The sequence below is a fragment of the Cetorhinus maximus genome, chromosome 9, assembly GCF_964194155.1.
Source record: "Cetorhinus maximus chromosome 9, sCetMax3.hap1.1, whole genome shotgun sequence".
In the NCBI taxonomy this organism is placed as follows: Eukaryota; Metazoa; Chordata; class Chondrichthyes; order Lamniformes; family Cetorhinidae; genus Cetorhinus; species Cetorhinus maximus.
The window spans coordinates 82,382,506-82,405,478 of NC_135887.1; the positions used below are offsets into that span (position 1 = coordinate 82,382,506).

At 42.8% G+C, this 22,973-nt stretch overlaps 1 protein-coding gene across 3 annotated transcripts in view; it reads right to left on the reverse strand.

Annotated features, from left to right (window-relative positions):
• The window catches only part of LOC144684758 (protein phosphatase 1 regulatory subunit 12A-like), a 180,301-nt gene that overhangs the window by 11,743 nt on the left and 145,585 nt on the right, over nucleotides 1-22,973 (reverse strand). For all 3 annotated transcript variants that reach the window (XM_078548945.1, XM_078548946.1, XM_078548944.1), the window contains 5 exons: nucleotides 18,436-18,563; nucleotides 9,205-9,264; nucleotides 2,706-2,722; nucleotides 1,579-1,708; nucleotides 286-390 (listed from right to left, as the gene is read on the reverse strand). In XM_078548945.1, the coding sequence (XP_078405071.1) occupies nucleotides 286-390; nucleotides 1,579-1,708; nucleotides 2,706-2,722; nucleotides 9,205-9,264; nucleotides 18,436-18,563 (440 nt within the window). The remainder of the gene's footprint in view (nucleotides 1-285; nucleotides 391-1,578; nucleotides 1,709-2,705; nucleotides 2,723-9,204; nucleotides 9,265-18,435; nucleotides 18,564-22,973) is intronic.

Here is a 22,973-nt window from a genome sequence, read left to right on the forward strand (position 1 = left end):
CAAATTCCCTTCAAATGGAAAGGGTTGGACATAACTCGTAGTGAAACAGAAACTTGTATGCCTGCACAAGAAACATCAAAACTGTGAGGGCAGCTAAAGAATAACTGCAAACGTTGGTGCAAGCCCATCACCATTAATTCTGGAGCTCTATGCTGTGGGTACGACATTCTCCAGTCTTATCCTGATCTAATTAACACTGCATTAATCCCACTGATTCTTAACAGTTAACTCTACCAAGCACACAAAAGGGCTGCATTCTATGCGCACTGTTCAAATTCAACATACCTGCGTGGCCTTCTCTAACTCCAGCTTTGTCTGTGTGATCTGCATCTGCACCTCCTGCAGCTGGTCTCGTAATTGGATATTTTTTCTTTGAAGCTCTTCATACAGCTGTTAGAGAAGACAGAGATGAGGCCTTCATTACTTTTCTAGCAATATTTCTGATCAGAAACATCTTCTCCACCTTAACTTTTGGTTCGATACCTCCTGGACCAATAGATAGTTTTTGTTGGCTGCAGACAATGCGTTGGTAACCACAGTTCGTTGTCTGATAAAACCATTGCACTTGCTCCAGTATCTAGTTTAAAGTTGGGGATCAAACCTGGTTGAATGAAGAGTGCAGGAGGCCAGTGTCACGAATGTGAGGCTTTACAAGATGATTATGTTTTGGACTGTTTCTTTAATTCAAGGTAAAATGGAAGAATGAGGAGAGTCATGTGATTTGATATGAGCTCTGCCAAACAAGCCTGTGTTACCATGGTGCTGGGGTGAGGGGGGAGCAGGTCAGACATTATAGAAGTGCACGTGCCATATTTCACACCTGAAAACAAAGGCAACAGCAGAGGTGCTGACTATGGATAGACTTTTGGTCCCTATTTGGACAGAAAGAGAGAGGGGGAGAGGTCTTAAAGAGACAAAAGGCTGCTGCTGGAGTGGTCAACGGCGAGAGGAAGGCTATACGTCTACCAGGCGGAATGCAGACACGACGACAGTCTCTGGTTGAAGAGCTGCAACCCACGGCACTCTAACTACACTGGAAGATTTGCCCTGTCAAGGTCAGAAGGAGAAATCACCAAAGTGGCCCTTACTTCTGGTAATCTATTCAGGAATTCTTCAAAAACTGAGAGAAGCGCTTTTTGACAGTCATTCGACATTACGACTTGGTGAAATGGGGAAATGTGAATCCATTGAAAGCTGGGAGAGTGACTGTGAACTGTTTCCTATTAATCCTGTGGAGTGTGCTGTAATGTATATATATGCAGCATGGAGTTATTGGTCACATGAAAACATTAATAACGGATATCTTTTTGCAGTTAGATTATTACTAGGCAATATTTATTCTAATTTGTTTGGTACAGTAAATCTCGTCGTGCAATTGCTAGGATCACTGATCTCTGGGAATTCAAATCTTTTAAATGTTATCGGTTCCTATGGCATCACATCACCAGTCAAAGGAATGCAGAGTTCTGGAAGGGTCTATTAAGATGCAGGACTTTACAGATATAAGGAAGGACAAGGACATGAAGGGGTATAAACATTAGATCTTGAATGAAAATCTGGTCAAAGTTCCAAATTTACCTTTCTGTAGCCTCTCTTATTGGTCTCAGCCTCTGCCTGACTTTCTTGAGTAGAATGCAGGCCAGTGTCCAGACACGAAGTCACTTCTTTGTTTGACAGATTCCTTTGGCTGCTTCCTGTGATATCTCCCCTGTAAGTGAAGGCAACACAGACAGAAATCAAGCAGCAACTTTTAAACTGTACTTTTTCAACCCAACTTTCATGCCTGTGGAGGCCACTGCCAAATGATAGTGGGTACAGTCACCAGGTACAAAGTGCAATAGCAATGCTTCCAACTTTGCCAATGCAAGCAACATGTTGCAGCAAGGTGGACAAAGCACAAGGTGCTCCAATTCTATCTGCAAACTTTAGAACTCTACATATTTCCTACTAACACAGGCCTTCTAAAACACCACCACTTTTACTGCCATTTACACCATCACTCTCAATCCCACGATCCATCATTACCTGCAGCACATGCTAGATTCTCAAACCAATTCTGAAAGAACTTTCAAGCCCATGATCAGATTACGGACTTGACTGTTCTTTCTATTTGCTATTTTCACCGCTTGAAAGCAATCATCTGATTCAGAGCCTGCTGCAGTTCCTCTGTATTATAAAAACTACAGTCTCAACAAGAGTTCCATTCTGGCTAAACCTCTCATCAGGGTTCAACCATGTACAAACCCTCACTGTTTAGGAAGCCATCTGAACTCAAGGCTTCAACTGAGATTTCTGTAGGGCTTTCCCTCATTGAATGTGATATAAGGACTACTAGTCACAGACATGGAGATCTTTAAAGATCCACCATTTCAGACACTATAAAAGGGCTCCTGAAGGCTCAGTGATAAATATACCATCCAGTGTGACCCTGAACCGTACAGACCGAGGAGAACCTGTCACAAGATAATGAAGAACGAGGCTATCCAGTCCACATTTGCTCATCCTGTACAATCAGAGTCTGTAATGAGGTAACAACCTCATCCAATGCAGAGGCTGAGATTCTATAGTTAACCTGTGTACCTGCACTTGGGAGGGGAAAAATGAGCCAGTGACCCCTGCTAAAAGGAACATCGGTTGGTGTTAGGTGAGGACAGAATCAATCTAGGCTATGATAGGGAGAGAAATGGAGGAGACAGAATCCTTACCTGGTTAGATAATCAGTCTGTAAAAGAAAAGAAAGGCACATTGAGACCAAAATCAGGAATAAATAAAACACTGAAAATAATTGGGAGAAAGAAACAATGCTTTTATAACCAGACACATAAAAACCCGATGTGAATTTATGGGACAAGCATCTCTCATGTTACCAGAGTGGTCTAATTTCAGGCACTTTTAAGAACTTATTCCTTCTTGCAACAGTCTTATCACACCCTTGGCCAAGGCCGTTTGTAACAAAAGTTGCTTATTCCCACTGCAACATTTTCTGCCTCCATTCCTGATCTGGCCCATCTGTCATTTAAATTCTCATTCGGGTCTATCTAACTTTCTGACTTGATTATTCCAATGCTCTCCTGCCTCACCTCCATAAACCTCAACTCATTCAAAACCGATGTCTGCATTATAACCTGTAGCAAACCTTGCACCCCGCAACTACCATTAACCCCCACCCAAATTACAATATGAAAGCAAAATACTGCAGATGCTGGAAATGAAATCTGAAATAAAAACAGAAAATGCTGGAGATGAGCAGCAAGTCAGGCTGTTCAGAGTTAACAATAACACTGTTTCTCTCTCCACAGATGCTGCCCAACCTTCTGAGTGTTTCCTGCATTCTCTGTTTTTACCCTCCACCACCCCTCACCCACCCAACATCCTCATATAAGTTCCTGGTCCAACATGTCACAAGTTGAAAATTTTCATCCATGTTTAAATCTCTCTATAGTTGTCTCTTTCCTTCTCTATAACCTCCTCAAACCTGTCCCGCCGTCCCAACATCAATCATCACTCACTCATTCCCCCTCACCCCGCCGTCAATACTCCCTGTTCCTGTGATTCCAGCCTTATGCATATTTTCTCTTCCCTTTGCCTTGGCATTGATGGCCACCTAGGCCCACCACTTTGGAATCCACTTGCTAAATCTGTCCACCATTCTGTACTCCTATAATATACACTTTCAAATACATATCTTTACTCAAGATTTCAGCCACCTCCAAATATCTCCATCTTTGGTTTGGGATCTGCTTCTCCTAATGCGTCCATGAAGATGCTTGGGATTATTTTAAATATCAAGGTATGTTGTTACAGCTAATCTGGATCCTTGCTCCATGCTGATTCATTGTAAGAATGGATCTTATCCAGTGTGGAGTCAGCGTACACAAAACACAGAAAGAAAAGGCTGGAGGGGCATTTTAACCAAAACAAATGCGTATTTGCATTGGGATGCAGAGTGGGGATGGGTTTTAAGATCATAAATATTATCGGCCAATTATCAGCCCAGGGCTGAAAGTTGTCCAGATCTTGTTGCATGCAGCTTCATTATTTGAGGAGTTGCGAATAGAACTGAACACTGTGCAATCATCAGCGTGCATCAGTAAGCACCTCCACTTCTGCCCTGATGATGGAGAGAATCATTGATGAAGCAATTAAAGATGTTTGGGTCTGGGACACTACCCTAAGGAACTCCTGCAGTGATATCCTGGAACTGACATGATTAACCTCCAACAACCACAACCATCTTCCTTTGTACAAGATAGCCAGATAGTGGAGAGTTTTCCCGATTCCCATTGATTCCAGTTTTACTCAGGCTCCTTGATGCCACACTCGGTCAAATGCTGCCTTGGTGTCAAGCAAGGAGCAAATCACTCTCACATCACCCAAGGAGTTCAGTTCTTTTGTCCACATTTGGACCAAAGCTGTAATGAGGACTGGAGCCAAGCTGCCCTCACAGAACCCAAACTGATCATTGGTGTGCAGGTGATCGAGTACCATTTGAGTGCACTGCTGATGACATCTTCCGTCATTTAGTTGATGTTTGAGATTAGACAGATGAAGCAGTAATTGGCAAGATTCGATTTGTCCTTCCTTTAGTGGACAGCACTTACTTGGACAATACTCAATTTTGTCAGATAGATGTCAGTGTTGTAACTGTACTGGAACAACTTGTCTAGGGAACAGCTAGTTCTGAATAAAGTCTCCAGCAGTACAGTTAAGATGTTGTCGAGGCTTTGTTCTAAATAAAAAGTCATTTTTCATATCCCGTGGGATGAATCAAATTGGCTGAAGACAGGCATCTGTGATGCTGGCGACCTTAGGAGGAGGCCAAAATGGATCATTCACTCAGCATTTCTGGCTGAAGATGGTTGCAATGCTACATCCTTGTCTTTTCACTGATGTGCTGGCTCTCCCATCATTGAGAATGGGGATATTCATGGTGTCTCCTTCTCCTATTAGTTATTTAATTGTCCACCACCATTCATGACTGGATGTGGCAGGACTGCAGAGCTTTGATCTGATCCATTGTGGGATTACTGAGTTCTGTCTATAACATGTGGTTTCACATGAATATCGTTCTGTGTTGCAGGTTGGCACCTCATTTTCAAATATGGCTGGCACTGCTCCTAGCATTCACTTCTCATTGAACCAGGGTTGGTCCCATGGTTTGATGGTAAGGGGTGGTGGATATGCCAGGCCATGAGGTTATACGTTGTGGTTGGATACAATGCTACGGGTACTGAAGGCCAAGATGGTGTCCAGTCTTGAGCAACTAGATCTGTTCTGAATCTATCCCATGTCGCAGGGTGGTAGTGCCACACGACACAATGGACTGTGTCCTCAATATGAAGACAGAGCTTCATTGCTATAAGGACTGTGCAGCAGGCATTCATACCAATACCGTCATGGACAGATGCATCTGTGACAGGTAGATTGCTGAGGACAAGGTCAAGCAGGTTTTTCCCTCGTATTGACTCCCTAACCACCTGCTGGCAGATATATCCTTCAGGACTTTGCCAGCTCGGTCAGTCATGCTGTCTGAGCCACACTTGGTGATGGACATAAAAAAAAACTTGGAGATGGACTTTAAAGTATTTGGAACAAAATAAGTGAATGAATGACACAAATGAAGGTTAATGGGTATGATCTTATAACCATTACGGAGACATGGTTACAAGGAGATTAAAACTGGGAACTAAATATTCAGGTACATGAGACTTTTCGAAAGGACAGGCAGGAAGGAAAGGGTGGTGGGGTAGCTTTGGTAGTAAGAGATAGAATAAGTGCAATAGCAAGAAATGATCTTGGATCGGAAGATGTAGAATCCATATGGGCGAAGTAAGAAATAACAAGGGGAAGAAAGACACTGGCGGGAGTAATCTATAGGCCCCCTAATAGTAGTTATACTGTAGGACAGAGAATAAATCAGGAGGTAATTAAGGCATGTAAAAAAGGCAGTACATTAATCATGGGTAACTCTAATCTTCATGTAGGTTAGGAAAATCAAATTGGCAGAGGTAGCCATGAGCAGATTCCTAGAACAATATGTTGTGGATCCAACCTGGGATCAGGTTATTTTGGATCTGATAATGTGTAATGAGGTAGGTTTGATAAATTATGTCAGAGTAAAAGATCCCCTAGGAAACAGTGACCATAACATGGTAGAATTTTGCATTCAGTTTGAGAGTGAGAAACTTGGGTCAGAAACAACTTAAATAAGGGTAGTTACAAAGGAATGAGGTCAGAGTTGGATAGAATAGAGTGGGAAAGGAGTTTAGCAGAAAAGACGGTTGATGAACAATGGCAATGTTTAAGAAAATGGCTCATGATTCACAACAAAGATATATCCCAGTGAGAAAGGAGGATTCTAGGAAGGGGATAAACCAACCATGGTTAACCAAGGAAGTTGAGGATAGCATCAAATTGAAAAAAAAACATACAATGTGGTAAAGATTAGTGGTAAGCCAGAGGATTGGGAAAGTTTTAAAAACCAACAAAAGATGAACAAAAATATAATAAAGAGGGAGAAAATAAACTTTGAGACAAAACTAGCATGTAATATAAAAACGGACAGTAAGAGCTTCTTTAAATATATAAAAAGGAAGAGAGAGGCCAAAGCGAACATAGGCCCCTTAGAGAATGAGGCTGGGGAAATAATAATGGGAAACCAGAAATGATAGAGGAGTTGAATAAATACTTTGCATCAGTCTTCATGCTAGAAGACACTAATAGCATTCCAAAAATGCTAAATAATCAAGGGGCAAAAGGGTGGGGGGAGGAAATAAGTATAATAACTATCACTAGAGAAAAAGCACTAGGGAAACTAATGGGGCTAAAGACCGATAAGTCCCCTGGACCTGATGGGTTGCATCCTAGGATACGAAAGTGTTAAAGGAAGTAGCTACAGAGATAGTGGATGCACTGGAAGTAATCTTCCAAGAATCCTTAGATTCTGGAAAAGTCCCAGGGAATTGGAAAACTGCCTATGTAACACCCTTATTCAAAAGGGAGGGAGGCTAACTATAGGCCAGTTATCTTAACATCCATCATTGGGAAAATGTTGAGTCTGTTATAAATTATTAAAGCATTTAGAAGTGCATAATGTAATCAAGCAGAGTCAGTTCATGAAGGGGAAATCATGCCTGACAAATTTATTAGAATTCTTTGAGGAGGTAAGCAGGATAGATAAAGGGAAACCAGTAGATGTAATATATTTGGATTTCCAAAAGGCATTCAATAAGGTACCGCACATAAGGCTACTTAATAAGATAAGCCCATGGTGTTGGGAGTAGTATATTAGCGAGCATAGATAATTGGCTAACTAATAGAAGACAGAGAGTTGGGATAAGGGGGACATTTTCAGGATGGCAACCTGTAACAATATATATTGTTATATATGACTTAGATGTGGGAAGTGAATGTACTATTGCCAAGTTTGTGGATGACACAAAACTAGTTGGGAAGGCAAGCGGTGAGGATGACACAGAGTCTACAGAGGGATATAGACAGGTTAAGCGAATGGGCAAAAACTTGGCAGATGGCATATAATGTGGAAAAATGTGAAGTTATGCACTTTGTCCAGAAGAAGAGGAGCTGAATATTATTTAAATAGAGAAATACTGAAGACAGCTGCAGCTCAGAGGGATTTGGGGGTCCTCATGCATGAATCACAAAAAGCTAGCATACAAGTTCAGCAGGTAATAGGGGAGGCAAATGGAATGTTGGCCTTTATTTGAAAAGGAATGGACTATAAAAATAGGGAAGTCTTGCTAAAACTATACAAAGCATTAGTTAGACCACACCTTGAATACTGTTAACAGTTTTGGTCTCCTTATCTAAGGAAAGATATACTGGCATTGGAGGTAGTCCAGAGAAAGTTCACTAGGTTAATCCCAGTTTAAAGGGATTTTCTTATGAGGAGAGGTTCAATAGATTGGGTTTGACAGGGTAGATGCTGAGAGGTTGTTTCCCCTTGTGGTACAGTCCAGGACCAGAGGGTATAATCTCAGTGTAAGGGGTTGCCCATTTAAGACAGAGATGAAGGGGAATTTCTTGTACAGAGTAGTGAATCTGTGGAATTCTTTGCCGTAGAGGGCTATAGCGGCTGGGTCGTTAAGTATATTCAACGCTGATATAGACAGATTTTTAATCAGTAAGGGAATCAAGGGTTAAGGGGAAAAGGCAGGAAAGCGGAGTTGAGGATTATCAGATCAGCCATGATCTCATCGAATGGCGGAGCAGACTCGAAGGGCCGAATGGCCTACTTCTGCTCCTACGTCTTATGATAAGTCTCCCACCCAGAGTACATTCTGTGCCTTTTCTACATTCACCACCTCTTCCAAGTGATGTTCATCCTGAAGGACTACTGATTCATTAGCTGAGGGGCAGGATGTTAAGTGGTTACCAGGAGTTTTCCTTGCCCATGTTTGACCTAATGGCATGAGATTTCATGGGGTCTGAAATCAATGTTAAGGACCCCCCAGGGCCATTCCCTCCTAATTGTATAGCACTGTATGGGTCCTCTGTGGGTCTGTCCGGCTGATGGGACAGAAAATACTCTGGGATGGCGATGGAAGAGCCTGGAATAAAGGCTGAAAGATGTGATTCGTTGAGTATGACTATGTCAGGTTGTTGTTTGACTAATCTGTGGGATAGATCTGCCAATATTGGCACAAATCCCCAGATGTTAATAAGGAGAACTTTGCAGGGTCGACTGGGCTTGTGCTTTGCCGTGTTTGGTACCTCAGGTGGCCTGTCTGGTTTTATTCTCATTGGATTTCAATCAGTTTGAAAAAACAAAATAGTTTTCTAAGCCATTTCAGAGGGCAGTTAATCACATTGCTGTGGATCTGGAATCACATATAGGCCAGGACGAGTAAGGAGAGCAGATTTCCTTCCCTAAAGGACATCAATCAACTAGATGGGATTTTATGACAATCGAGCATTTTACAGTCACCATTACTGATACTAGCATTTTATTCGAGATTTATATAATTAAATACATTTAAATTCCCCAGCTGCTGTGGTGGGATTTGAAATCATGTCCGCAGATCATTAGCTCCAGTAACACAACCAGACATGAAAAATATGAGAAGGATGTTTAATACACACAGGCTTCTCCCTACAGAGCACAAAGACCTCAGACGCCTCACCCACACTCAGCAGTGGCAGCTTTTTATGATAGCCTTCTACTACAGAATGCATGATCCATACCTGCCTCTTCTGTGATTCCACCAGGTCGTCGCCATCTGAGTGATCCTGGTCATTGTCATCCTGGAAGAGAGCAAATATGTAAACAGATGAGACACCTGAAACTAGTACCCTCAAGGGATGGAGCACAGTCCTTTTCCAAATTGAGAACTCCTCTATGTGAACTGCACCAGCATTTCAGGTGCAGTTAAGATGACCATTGACCCGTCGTCAATTTTTATCCCCAACCCATGAGCTGATTTGCCCAGGTAATCTTTGCTCACATCAGTTTATGCGTGGTGTGAGTAATGATTGCCCAGCCAGAAGTGAAAGAGTTCCTGGCTGGGCCAAAAGTTGACTTTGTTAAAGTATTTTCAAATAGAACTGAGTGCAGAATATCACTGGTGTGATTTTTGAGCAGGAATATTCAATGCAAAAGTTTGAAACAATACTATTGGAACCTGTATATGACGAAATATAGATGATAGATTTCTGTTTAAAGATATGTAAAGAGAGGATAATTATGTCTTGGATTTTTCAGATTACATCGAGCCTACAGCACAGAAACAGGCCATTTGGCCCAATGGATCAATGCCGATGTTCGTAACATACGAACATATGAATTAGAAGCAGGAGTAGGCCACTCAGCCCTTCGAGCCTGCTCCGCCATTCAATTAGATCATGGCTGGTCTGATTATAATCTCAGCTCCACATTCCCACCTATCTCCGATAACCTTTTACCCCTTGCTCATCAGGAATCTATCTACCTCTGCCTTAAAAATATTCAAAGACTGCCTCCACCACCTTTTGAGGAAGAGAGTTCCAAAGACTCACTATACTCAGAGAAAAGATTTCTCCTCATCTCTGTCTAAATGGACAGCCCCTAACTTTTAAACAATGGTCGCTAGTTCTAGATTCTTCCACAAAGAGGAAACATCCTCTCCACATTGACGTTGTCAAGACCCCTCAAGATTTTATATGTTTTAATCAAGTCACCTGCAACTCTTCTAAACTCCAGTGGAAACAAGCCTAGCCTGTCCAACCTTTTCTCATAAGACAACATGCCCAATCCAGGTATTAGTTTAGTAAACATTCTCTGAACTGCTTCCAACACATTTACATCTTTCCTTAAATAAGGAAACCAACACTGTACACAATACTACAGATGTAGTCTCACCAAATGACCTGTATAACTGAAGCATAACCTCTACCTTTGTATTCAATTCCCCTCATAGTAAATGATCACATTCAATTAGCTTCCCTAATTGCTTGCTGTACCTGCATATCAGCCTTTTGCGATTCATGCACTCAGAACCCTAGAACCCTCTGCATCTCAGAGCTCTGCAATCTCTCACCATTTACATAACGTTCTTTTTTATTTTTCCTGCCAAAATAGACAATTTCCTCCTTTTCCACATTATACTCCATTTGCCAGGTCTTTGCCCACTCACTTACCCTATCTTTGTAGCCTTACCTTTTACCTTACCTTTTACCTTTGTAGCCTCCTTGTGTCCTCTTCAAATCTTACTATCTTACCTATCTTTCTGTCATCGGTAAATGTAGCAACCATATCTTTGGTCCCTTCATCCAAGCCGTTTATATAAACTGCAAACAGTTGAGGCCCCAGCACTGATCCCTGAGGCACAACACTTGTTACATCTTACCAACCTGAAAAATAGCCATTTATGTCTACCCTCTGTTTCATGCTAACTTGCCAATCTTCTATCCCTGCCAATATGTTAATCCCTACACCATGAGCTTTTATTTTTCGCAATAATGATTGATGTGGCACCTTATCAAATGCCTTTTGGAAATCTAAATACAGTATATCCACCGGTTCCCTTTTATCCACATATGCTACTGCTTCAAAGAATGCCAATAAATTGGTTAAACATGATTTCCCTTTCATAAAACCATGTAGACTCTGCCTGATTACCCTAAATTTTTCCAAAAGTCCTGCTATTAAGTTTTCAATAATAGTATCAAACATTTTCCATATGACAGATGTTAAGCCTACCGGCCTGTAGTTTCCTGCTTTCTGTTTACCTCCCTTTTTGAATAAAGGAGTTACGTTCACTATTTTCCAATCGAATGGAACCTTCCCCAAATCGAGGGAATTTTGGAAGATTAAAACTAACGCATCACCTGTCCCACTAGCCACTTCTTTTAAGACCCCAGGATGAAGCCCATCAGGACCCAGGGACTTGTCAGCCCACAGCTCCAAAATGTTTCTCAATACCACTTCCCCAGTGATTGTAATTTTCCCCGAGTTCTTCCCTCCCTTCCATTTCCTGATTTACAGCTATATCTGGGATGTTACTCATATCCTCTACAGTGAAAACCAATGGAAAATGCCGGTTCAATCCATCTGATATATCCTTATTTCCCACTATTAATTCCCCAAACTCACTTTCCATAGGACCAATGCTCACGTTGTAAACTCTTTTCTTTTTTAAATATCTATATGAATTCTTATTATCTGTCTTTATATTTCTAGCTAGCTTTCTGTCATACTCTAATTTTTCCTTCCTTATCAATCTTTTGGTCATTCTTTGCTGTTTTTTACATTCTGCCCAATCTTCTGACCTTCCACCCATCTTTGTGCAATCATATGCTTTCCTTTAAGTTTGATACTATCTTTATTATTTTTTAAATTAACCACGGATGGTGGGTTCTCCCCTTGAAATTTTTCTTTCTCATTGGAATGTATCTATTCTGTGTATTATGAAATATCCCCTCAAATGTCCCCCACTACATCTCTGTTGACCTATCCCTTAACCTAATTTGACAGTTCAATTTAGCCAGCTGTACTTTCATGCCCTCATAATTGACCGTATTTAAGTTTAAAATATTTGTCTTGGACCCAATCTTCTCTCCCTTAAACTGAATGTAAAATTCAATCATATTATTATCGCTGTTACCTAAGGATGCCTTCACTATGAGGCATTAGTTAATCCTATTTCGTTACACAATACCAGGTCCAGTAAAGCCTGCTCTCTGGTTGGTGCCAGAGCATGCTGTTCTAAGAAACTCTCCCAAAAACAGTCTACGAATTCCTCACCTAGGCTACCTTTGCCCATCTGATTTTCCTAGTCTATATGCAGATTAAAACTCCCCATGATTATCATCACACCTTTCTGACAAGCCCCCATTATCTCTTCCTTTCTACTCCATCATAATGTATAGTTCCTGTAAGGGGGTCTGTACACCACTCCCACAAGTGACTGCTTGCCTTTATCATTTCTTATCTCTACCCAAACTGTTACTATATCCTGGTTTCCTGAACTTAGATTATCCCTCTCTAATGTGCTAGTACCCTCATTAATTAACAGAGCCACCCCTCCACCTTTTCCTAGCTTCCTGTCCTTCCTCAATGCCATGTACCCTTCAATATTCAGGTCCCAATCTTTGTCATCCTGCAACCATGTCTCTGTAATGGCTATCAGATCGTACTTATTTATTTCTATATGTGCTCTCAGTTCATTGGTTTTGTTTTGAATGCTATGTGTATTCGGATACAGAGCCTTTAGTTTAGTCCTTTATTATTTTTGTGACCTCTAGTCTTATCTACTGATTTACTCTTAGGCTTGTGCTCCCTGTCCCTTCCTATCATGGTCTGTTTATCATTTCCTACATTAATATCTTTCTCTCGTCTTGTCTCTACACTTTGATTTACCACATCTTCCTGAATTTGATCCCTTACCCCCATTATTCAGTTTAAAACCCTCTAGTTATGCGGCTTGCTAAAGCATGGTCCTAGCAGTTCAGGTGTAGACCATCCCAACGGTACAGCTCCTACTTTCCCCAGTACTGGTGTCAGTGCCCCACGAACCAGAACCCACTTCTCCCACACCAGTCTTTGAGCAACGTTTTCATCTAATTTTATGTACCCTATATCAATTTGCACTTGGCTCACTTTGCACGTGGCGCCATACAAGCTTCCCTCTACTCCACTTTACCTCACCCTATCAGTACACCCTTCAATTACTTTCTCTCTCATTTGCCTCCCCTTAAATACATCTATGCTGTTTGTCTCAACATGGTGGCAAGTTCCACATTCTTAACACTCTGGGTAAAAAGGTTTCTCCTGAATTTCCTGTTGGATCTGTTAGTGACTCTCCTATATTTATGACCTTTAGTTTTGATATGCCCCACATGTTGAAACATGTTCTCCGCTTATACCCCATCAAACCCTTTCATTATCTTGATTATCTTGAAGGCCTCTATTAGGTCCTCCCCTCAGCCTTCCCTTTTCCCCAAACCACTCCGTCTTTCCTGATAGTTATAAATTTGCAGTTCTGGTATTATCCTTGTGAATATTTTTAGCATCTTCGCCAATTCTATATTCTTTTTAAAATATTGTAGTAATTATAGTTCTGATAAACTTAGGACTGTAGCATTAAGAATAATCCTGTGTTCTAAGATCACATGATCTGTGTAAACCAATGAGTTAATAGCATGGGGAACCTTCAGGAGAGAGTTCTTCTTTAGTTATAGAGTTAGATGCACACATATATGCTGCTGCTGTCTTGAAAATAAAGTTCAATGTGCCCACCAAGAAAAGTTGCTTGGAAAATCAATTCTATAAAAAACTGGCGCCGAGTATGGGATCAGATCCGGTGCTGTCCCTCACCCAACAATTGTGAGTATCTAAGATAATCAAAAAGAAAGGAAGATATAGCCATCCGAGATGCAACAGTTTGGCAGAATCGATCCTTTTGAGCCAGCCACAGACAACTGGTCTCAATGTATAGAACGTCTTGCATTCTACTTTCAAGGCAACAAAATCACAGAGGAGGAAAAGAGGAGTGCAATTCTCCTGCGTATTTGTGAGAGCAAAATCTACAGTTTAATTTGAAGCTTGATGGCCCCCAGTGCCCCTGATTCAAAGACCTTCAGTAAGTTACTAGACCTCATTAAGGGACATTTTCAACCCAAGCCCTCAGTCACAATGGAGAGGTTCAGGTTCAATTCACGGAATAGAGTCCTGGGGGAGTCCATTGCTATCTATGTGGCAAAATTAAAACAACTAACAGGAGGGTGAGATTTTGGTGAAACCCTGAATGATATGCTCAAGGATTGTTTGGTATGTGGCGTGCAGGAGGATACTATTCAGCAAAGATTGCTGGCTGAAATAGATCTTGATTTTAAGAAAATGTTAGAAATAGCGATTGCGATGGAAAGCACTGTAAGGGGTTCACAAGCAATTCAAGATGTGCAAAATGGCGCAGTTTTCCTAGTTGGGCGGGAATGGTCAGCCGAAAGTGACGCGAAAAGCCGGCATTCCGCCGTGAAACAGGAAACAGCCCCCGCTAACCGAAAATTTAGAGGAATCAGCTTAGCAGCAAATTTGAAAGTTAATTTTTATCGGCATGGAAACAATCATACTCCTAACGATTGGCAATTTAAAAAGGTGCAGTGTTATATTTTTGTCACAAAAGTGGGCACATATTGAAACATTGCAAAGCGAGATTAAAACAGGCTTCTAGGCAACAAATGAAGTCCAATGAAGTTTATAGTGTGGAAGAGCCAGAAACAACCAATTCTGACATTTATTCCTTAATCAACATGAAAGCTAGGAAGAGAGAGCCAATTACTGTCATATTGCAAGTGAATGGTAAACCCTTAAAAATGGAAATAGACACGGATGCTTCTACCACTGTCATAGAACACACTTTCAGATATTTAAATAAAGGTGTTCAACAATTAAATTTGGAACAAACCTCTGTCAAGTTGAAAATGTACACAGGCGAAGAAATCCAGGTAAAAGATTTCAGCCGAGTACATATTTATTATAGATGCCAAACAGCACAACTACCAGTGATGGTATTAGAAGGCAGAGGACCAAGCCTTCTAGGTCGAAATTGGTTGAGGGAAATTAACCTTGATTGGCCAGTGAGATTTCGAAAAGAGGCAGGAAGAGTTCCTGAGTTGGAAAAGGAACAAGGCAAGTACTTCAGAAAGAGCCTAGAGAGCCCAAGGACCTCAACTGGATGAAAATGGAGTGTGTACTCATTCAGCAACCTGAAGATTTGAAGGCTCTCTTAAACAACGACATGGAAGAACCGCTGAAGAAACTCAAGGAGACTCTGCTGAATGACAGAATTCATGACAAAGCGAGTGAGTTTCGCAAAGAAAAGGAAAATCTTTTGAAAGACCTTCACACACTACAAGGATCCCTCAGGTCAAAGTTTGTATCTCTGGAAAATTACGAAGAGAAACAGGAAAAATTTAATGTCACTCTGAACAAACTGAAGAACTAGTTGGCAGAGAAGATGCAGCAATGTTCAAGGTTCCAGGAGGAAGCCAACAGGTACAAGAAGGTGCCAGGAGTGCTGAAGAATCAGCTGAAAAAAGCTAACGAGGCTTTGAAAGCAAAAGTTGTAGAACTTTCCAAGATACGAGTGGATAATGAAATCATGGGTAACTCAACTACTCAACTAAAACAAGTTGAGATTTCACCTGAGAGAAGTCTGGCCGACAGAGAAGTCAAAAAGAAGTCCAAGATTAAACTCTGTGGTAGAAAGAAGAAAACAAAAAGGAAGAAGGTTCTGAAAAGACAATAAAAGGCGGGAATGTAAAAGTTAACAGGTGAATCGTTGGAAACTAAACTTGCTCATGTCCTATTTCACTACAGAACAACCCCCCACACTATGACAGATGTAACGCCTGCAGAATTACTGATGAGGCACCATCTTCGAACAAGACTAAACCTGATACTTCCCAATTTGGAGGGGAAGGTGGAGAAAAGTCAAGGGAACAAAAAAGCGACTCATGATTTGTATAGTCATGAGCGACAATTTATTGTCGGAGAAGCAATACATGTAAAGAATTTCGGTGGAGGACCAAAGTAGTTACCTGGTAAAGTAAGCTCTGTGACAGGACCATTTAAGAAGAGAGATGCCCCAACAAAATGATGTTCCACCTGTAATTACTGTTGAACCTGTGGTTCCTGTTGAAGTTGCTCAACCAAGGATAGACATGCCCGATGTCTCTGTTGGAGTGGGTGACACTGAACTGCCTATGTCTAATGAGGTACCTGATGTTAATGTGGTTCCAAAGAACGTGGTTCCTGTCAAAGAATTGGAAGTCGTGGAGCTAGGACGTTCCACACAGATCAGGAAACCCCCTGAAAGACTGAACTTGTAATTTCATGACCTGTGTAAATATTGTAATGTCATGAGATAAATATCCTTGTAAATGCAAAATGCACAGAAAAGTTAAAGGAGGAGCAATGCAGTAATTATCGTTCTGATAAACGTAGGACTGTAGCTTTAAGAATAACCCTCTGCTGTGAGATCACAATCTGTGTAAACCAATAAGTTAGCAGCGCGGGAACCTCTAGGAGCGAGTTCTTCTCTAGTCATAGGCCAGGATTTTCTGGCCCCGTCGCGGGTGGGACCCGCCGTGGGCGAGGTGGAGTTCCAGCCATAAGTCCATTGACTTGCGGCGGGACTGGAAGATCCCACCCATAGAGTTAGATGCACACATGTAGCTGCTGCCACTGCCTTGTAAATAAAGTTCAATGTTTCCACCAAAAAAAGTTGCCTGGAAAATCAACTCTATGACGAACATGGAGACCAGAACTGTGCTGAGTACTCCAAGTGTGCTCTAACCAAAGATTAATAACCAAAGATTAACAGATTTTAACACAACTTCCCTGCTTTTCAATTCTCTCCCTAGAAATGAACCCCTATATATAATTTTCCATCAGATACAGGTAACAACTGCTGAAATAAATAGCCTGTAAATGTGCAGGAGAGCTGGGTCTGAATGTCGGGAGGGTCAATAACAGAAATAAACAACTTCAAAAAAATCAGAAGGGATGGAAAAACAGGCATCCAACTCAAACATGTTGCATTCCTGCCAGGACAGTTAGGGTAAAATCAGGTTTTCCATTTCTTTCGGCTTGAAGTTTATACAGTGTTTGTTATTTGTAAAATCCATCATGTTTGAAATGCATCTTCTTTCCTCTCACACAAAAACAGTATTATTAAAAGATAAACCTAATGCAAACATTATCTGAATAAAACTTCCTTCAAATAGTTTTGAAAAATAGCTTAAAAATTATGAAGAAATTGAAGAGAAGCATTTCATCTGTTCAGCTCACTAAGTGCTACTGATGCATCCTGGGAAATTATAAGCACTTGTGCTCAGTCTGCCAAATCTGCCTTCAGCTGAATAATTACAGCACTCAACAAAAGATACTAAAGTCTAAGGCCAGGACCTTGGGAGAAGCTGAGGCCTTCAGGTAAAGACAAACAGAAAATAAAAATAATTTGCATTTATAAAGAAACTAAACAGGTCCTCAGGGAATTTCAAAATGTTTTACAACCAGCAAATTACTTTTGAAGTGGTTCCTGTTGTTGCAGTATAAATTGTATGTTGCTGAAAAAAGGGACATGTCGAAGCTTTTCGTCTTGTACTATTCAGGTGTTTCGCAAGAATACCAATATAAGGGGAAAACAACAATCTATACTGTATGAGGAGAGTGTGCTAATTGGCAATTGGTAGAGGTGTTGCCATGGAGAATGCACCAACAGATGGTGACTGACAGTTAATTGCCAAGCACTGTTTGAAATTTAAACCAGACAGTTTGACCCTAACTGGTCAAGGCTTTGACTTTAGGAATGAGTCAGCGGATGGCTATCACTTATTTTGTTTAGCTGAAACATGTGTACATGGTTCTTTCTGTCTGCAAAGGACAGGACCCTATGTATTAATATATGTAGCCTCCAGCACATATTAATTGACCTCTACCACCTAGAAGAACAAGGGCAGCTGATGCATGGGAACACTACCACCTGCCAGTTCCCCTCCAAACCACACACCATCCACTTGGAACTATATCGCTGTACCTTCACTATCACTGGGCCAAAATCCTGGAGTTCCCTTCCTTACGGCACTGTGGGTATTCCTACAACAAGTGGACTGCAGTGGTTCATCCCTTCTCAAAGGCAATTAGGGATGGGCAATAAATGCTGGCCTAGCCAGTGATGCCCCATTCCGTAAATGAATAAAAAAGATGTTAATCCTGCTTCCCTGAGTAATGGCACTGAGCCAGCACCAGAGTTGATATAATTAGTTTAAATAGAAATATTAACAAAATCAGATATAAAAAAAAGTATGCTTGATTTCAGTGTGAATGATTGCAATGGTTTGTACTGATTTGATTGTTAACAATAGTTCTGTTGAAGAGAGCCTGCAGTGTACCTGAACAAACTTAGGATTCTCTCGAGTACTCTGAATACTTACATCTTGTGATATGGAATGCACACCTGTTGATCTTCTTTTCCCCCTTGGCCGTCTCCGGTCCCTGGTACCAGATTTTTTGAACGATGAGTCATCTGATTCCTTCTCCTCCTCTTTAGCTTTCTCCAATTCTGTGGGAGAGATCCCAAGTTATGATTAACTATTCAATACCATCACACATGCCAGCCTCCCGGGGAGAGACAGCACCAAGTGTCAACACACAGCTCCCAGCTACCATTAGTTTTCAAAGACAACACATTTTAACTGGAGATAAACAACAGGGCAGCAATGATTCTCAGGCCAGAATCGTCTGCTCCCAATGGCGGCAGACGTCATGGTGGGTGTGAGCGGACAGTACGGCGAGAAGGCCAAAAATCGGTTTTACACTGTCAGAAAACCAGTTTACGATTGTCCGCTCCGCCTGTTACTGGTGGGCCGTATTAACTGCTATCCAATGTCGGGAAATTAATTTTAATGTATTTGCATCTCATCATTGTGGCCACATACTGGAATCATCCCCCCCACCGCAAATTTACCCCCCACGTTGGCATGACTTCAGAACGGCGTGATTTATGACTGCCTTTAAAAGACGTGCACTTGGAGCCAAAGTTCGAGGGGAACTTGGGGCCTAGTGCACACAACCTCGCACAGCGCTCGCGAGGATCACCCGTAGGACAGCAATGAAGAAGCGCCGCACACTGGGGGTGCTGGGGGGGGCAGGTAAATTGCCTTTTCCGGGCTGGTAGTGCAATGCCAGGCTTCCACTTGCTGAATATTCAGCTGTTCTGTGACCACCACAAACGCATCCTACAGGTCTGTGCACGATTCCCAGGCAGTACATCCTTAGCAGGTCTCAGATCCCTGACATCTTCCAGGGTCCAGAGAGGACGCAGGGATGGCTCCACAGGGACAAGGGCTGCCCACAGAGGACGTAGGACGTGGCTGATGATGCCCATATGGCGGCCTCAGACTGCACAGAGATGATACAACAAGGCTCATGCCGCAACCCGGACTTTGGTGGAGCAATCGATAGGCATTTTGAAAAAGAGGTTCAGTGCCTTGACAAGCCTGGTAGAGCACTGCAATACAGTCCTCAGAGGGTGTCGCGCATCATCGTAGCTTGCTGATCACTACATAACCTTGCGCTGCAATGGGGAGAGGCCCTCGCTGAGGAGGGGATGGAAGAGCTGAGGACGACATCGAAGGGGATGAGGGTGATGAGGTCCTCAAAGGCGATGAGGCCATAGCACTGGTCAGACGAGGCAGGCATGCTCGTGAGGCCCTAATAGCCACAAGATTCAAGGTGGATGATGATAAGATGCAGTGAGGACAGTCCTGACGTCCTCACCTTGCATCTGTGAACATTTAACTCCTGTGTAGCTGATGGTAGCGCACATGCCCTCAGTGCACAGGCTCATGTCATGGAGACGCAGCAGAGGCCCTAATAGTAGCTAGATTCCAGGGGGATGATGATGACATGCTGTGAGGGCACTCCATAGATCTTCACAATGCCTCTGCGAATGTCCTACTCCTGTCTGGCTGAGGGCAACTCGTTTGCGCTCTGTGATCAGAGGGTCATATCAAGGACACAGCCGTGAAACTTTAAGAACACCTGATCCTTTGTCAGCCTTCAGCACCTGACCCCTTCAGGGACACAATCACTGGACACAAATGCTAAAGAGAAGAGGGGTGGGGGGTGGGCGCAGCCCCACTTCAAAGATGCTGAGAGCACACAGAATGACAGATCTCTGTGACGCCTTCCCACGACATTTGGCAGCAATGACAAGAACAATCGAGGTGCAAGCGTCACTAATGTGTCCAGTGAGTGTGAAACCAGACCATCGCTTTGCTCTGAAGGTTACACACTGCATAGGGAAGAGCTCCTGGACTGAGACACTTGCCTTTACCTTGTGCAGGAACCAAGGTTTCACATCTGAGAGACATGAACACTGTTTATCAGAACAAGGAACCATAGACAAGGAGACATTCTTGGGAGTTTATTTACAAGAGTGAACAGTGTGTACAAGTGACAAACACTTGTGCCCGCACGATGCAACTACATCTACTTAACCTTCCTAACCCTTCTGCTACATCTTGGTGCTCCCCCGACATCCACAGTGGAGGTGGAGGCAGCCTGCTGACTGCTACGGCTTGTTGTCTGTGATGACTTTGGCGGGCGTCCTCTGGAGAGCCGAGACCTGGAGGCCCCCGGCGTGCTTTGGGTATTCTGCGGGCCAGGTGCACCCTTCTCAGCCTCTGGAGCTGGAGATGAGGAGGTCACAGGAAGAAGGGATTTGGATCAGCCAGACATTCCCGGAGTCACCTGGGTGGATGGCCCCGGGGTGTTGAGCTGCTGGCGGTCCTCCCTATGGGTTCCTGATGGCCCCTGGCTCACTTCTTGAGGAGAGGGGGAAGCTGGAGTGAGATCGAGCTGCCCCATACACCTCTCACATTGGCACTATTAGAGACCAACTATGGAGTCAGCGATGAAGTTTAGCCCACGGCAGTGCAGGACCGATGTTCTGGACCAAGGTCTCCATGGCAGCCGCCATCCTGACAGTGTTGACTTCGATGTGTCAGCATGCCAGCGCTATTACCTCAGATTGAAGGCGGACAGACTCCTCCATCATACCTTGCAATCTGAGGAGTGCACCAGACATCCCTTCCTGATTTTCCCGTAACTGTCTTTTGTCATGAAGAGATATTAATGCATATGATGTTATTGGTAATTATTTTAAATTGGACTTATAGTAGGGTCTGTGTCTGTGGGTGTGAGTAGATTTGTGTGTTAATTGCATTAAAGCCAGCTAGTGTGGGTGTTTTGATGTATAGTAGTTTTGAGATGGTACAGGATGTATTTGCATTTTATTAAATAAACCATTCAAAGACTGGGGGTGAAATCTTGCACCTAGCTAGGAGACACCAAGCAATATGTTTATACTACTAATAAAATTGGTATTATAAAAGGGGTTTTATTGTTAGAAGAGGAGGAGTTCAAAGGGCCTGGTGATACAATGAGAATTTACATTCAAAGGGAAGGCTAGGTATATACAGAAGAGTTTTGTGTGTGAAAGTCAGAGGCATGTAATATCTATGCAGCCCTATCACCATCTGCGAAGGAGCCAAACTGAAGGGGGCCTCATTTTGAATTTGTAAGATAAAATGTGCTTTGCCTGGTGTCTGTTTAAAGTCTGTGGGTTATTGTTGCCTTGGTGAAGATTTTAGGAGCGATTAATTTGGGCATTTGTTTAATAGTTATTGTGGTAGTAATTTGTAGATGTGTATGTGTTTAATATCTTGTAAAATTAATAAATGTTTAATTTAATTTATATAAAATAACTTCTGGAGGCTTGGTGGTTTCACTTGTGAATTCAAAGTTGCTTCTCAAACATACCAAATGAAAATATAGGCTATGACAGTTGTTTAAAGTTTCCCTCTGGGATTTTAAATAACTCAGCAACAACTGATTGAGGATCCAGTCCAGAGACTCATCATCTGACTTGGACTCAGCAGATTCCTTGCCTCCAGCAGTCCTCCAAGTTCTGCAACCTCGATGTCCCTGTCTCTGCCTGCTGTGGAACAGATTGTGTGCTGTATTACTAGATTGTGAGCCTGAGACTGCTCTACATCTAGGTCCCAGCGAGGTCTGTATCACTGTGCTAGTAGAGGGTGTGGGTGAGCACTGTGACAGGTCTTCAAAAGTACTGCCCTTGGCGCTGGAGTCAGGGTCAAGGTTGCCTGAGGGTGATATGGCAGGTGTGCCTAGGAGAGAAAGTAGAGATTATCAGTGCTTGGCAGCTGTGTTACAAACAGAATAGTGGACTCAAAGTAGTGTTGACAGAAGGATGATGTAGTGCAGGATCCTCGCGTGGATGCTTGCCGCTGACCTCACTTGCCGCAGGAACGGCCCACATCCTCTCCGGTCAGCTCCAACATGCGACTCTTGAGTGGAGTGGTGACTTTGATGTCTGGCACTCTACCCCTGGTTCTCCCGCTGATTGTGTGCGACCTTGTCTTGCATAAAGACAGATGGAGAGAGTGTTGAGCAAAGTGCATGCCAAGCATGCATGTGTGCTGAGTGGAGCCATGGATGGGATGAGAAGGTGATCTTCAGAGGAAATGAGGGCAGATGGAGATGCGAGGATGTATGTGTGAGAGTGAGTGGTGATGTCCCTTGAGCTGGTAATGAGTTAGATGCCAGTGAATGTCTGATGGGCTTGTGAGTGCATGACTTGAGAGTGATGAGATGGTTGACTTACCCTGGCAGTACGGATGAGATCATTCATCCTTTTTCTGCACTGGATGGCTGACCTCTTGTGGGCAGCATTGGCACTTATCAGCTCTGCTGCTGCCTCCCAAACCGGAGTGGTGAGACTGATGGCCCTCCTGTGACCAGAGCGGGGTTAGAGGACATTTCGGCGGGCCTCCATAGTGTCCAGAAGGAGTCCAAGGGATGCGTCAGTGAATCAGGGTTCTGCACTCTTCTTGGCTTTTGGGCCCATGTCTTCACCGGAGCAGTCCTGGGCTGCAAGCATTGAGAA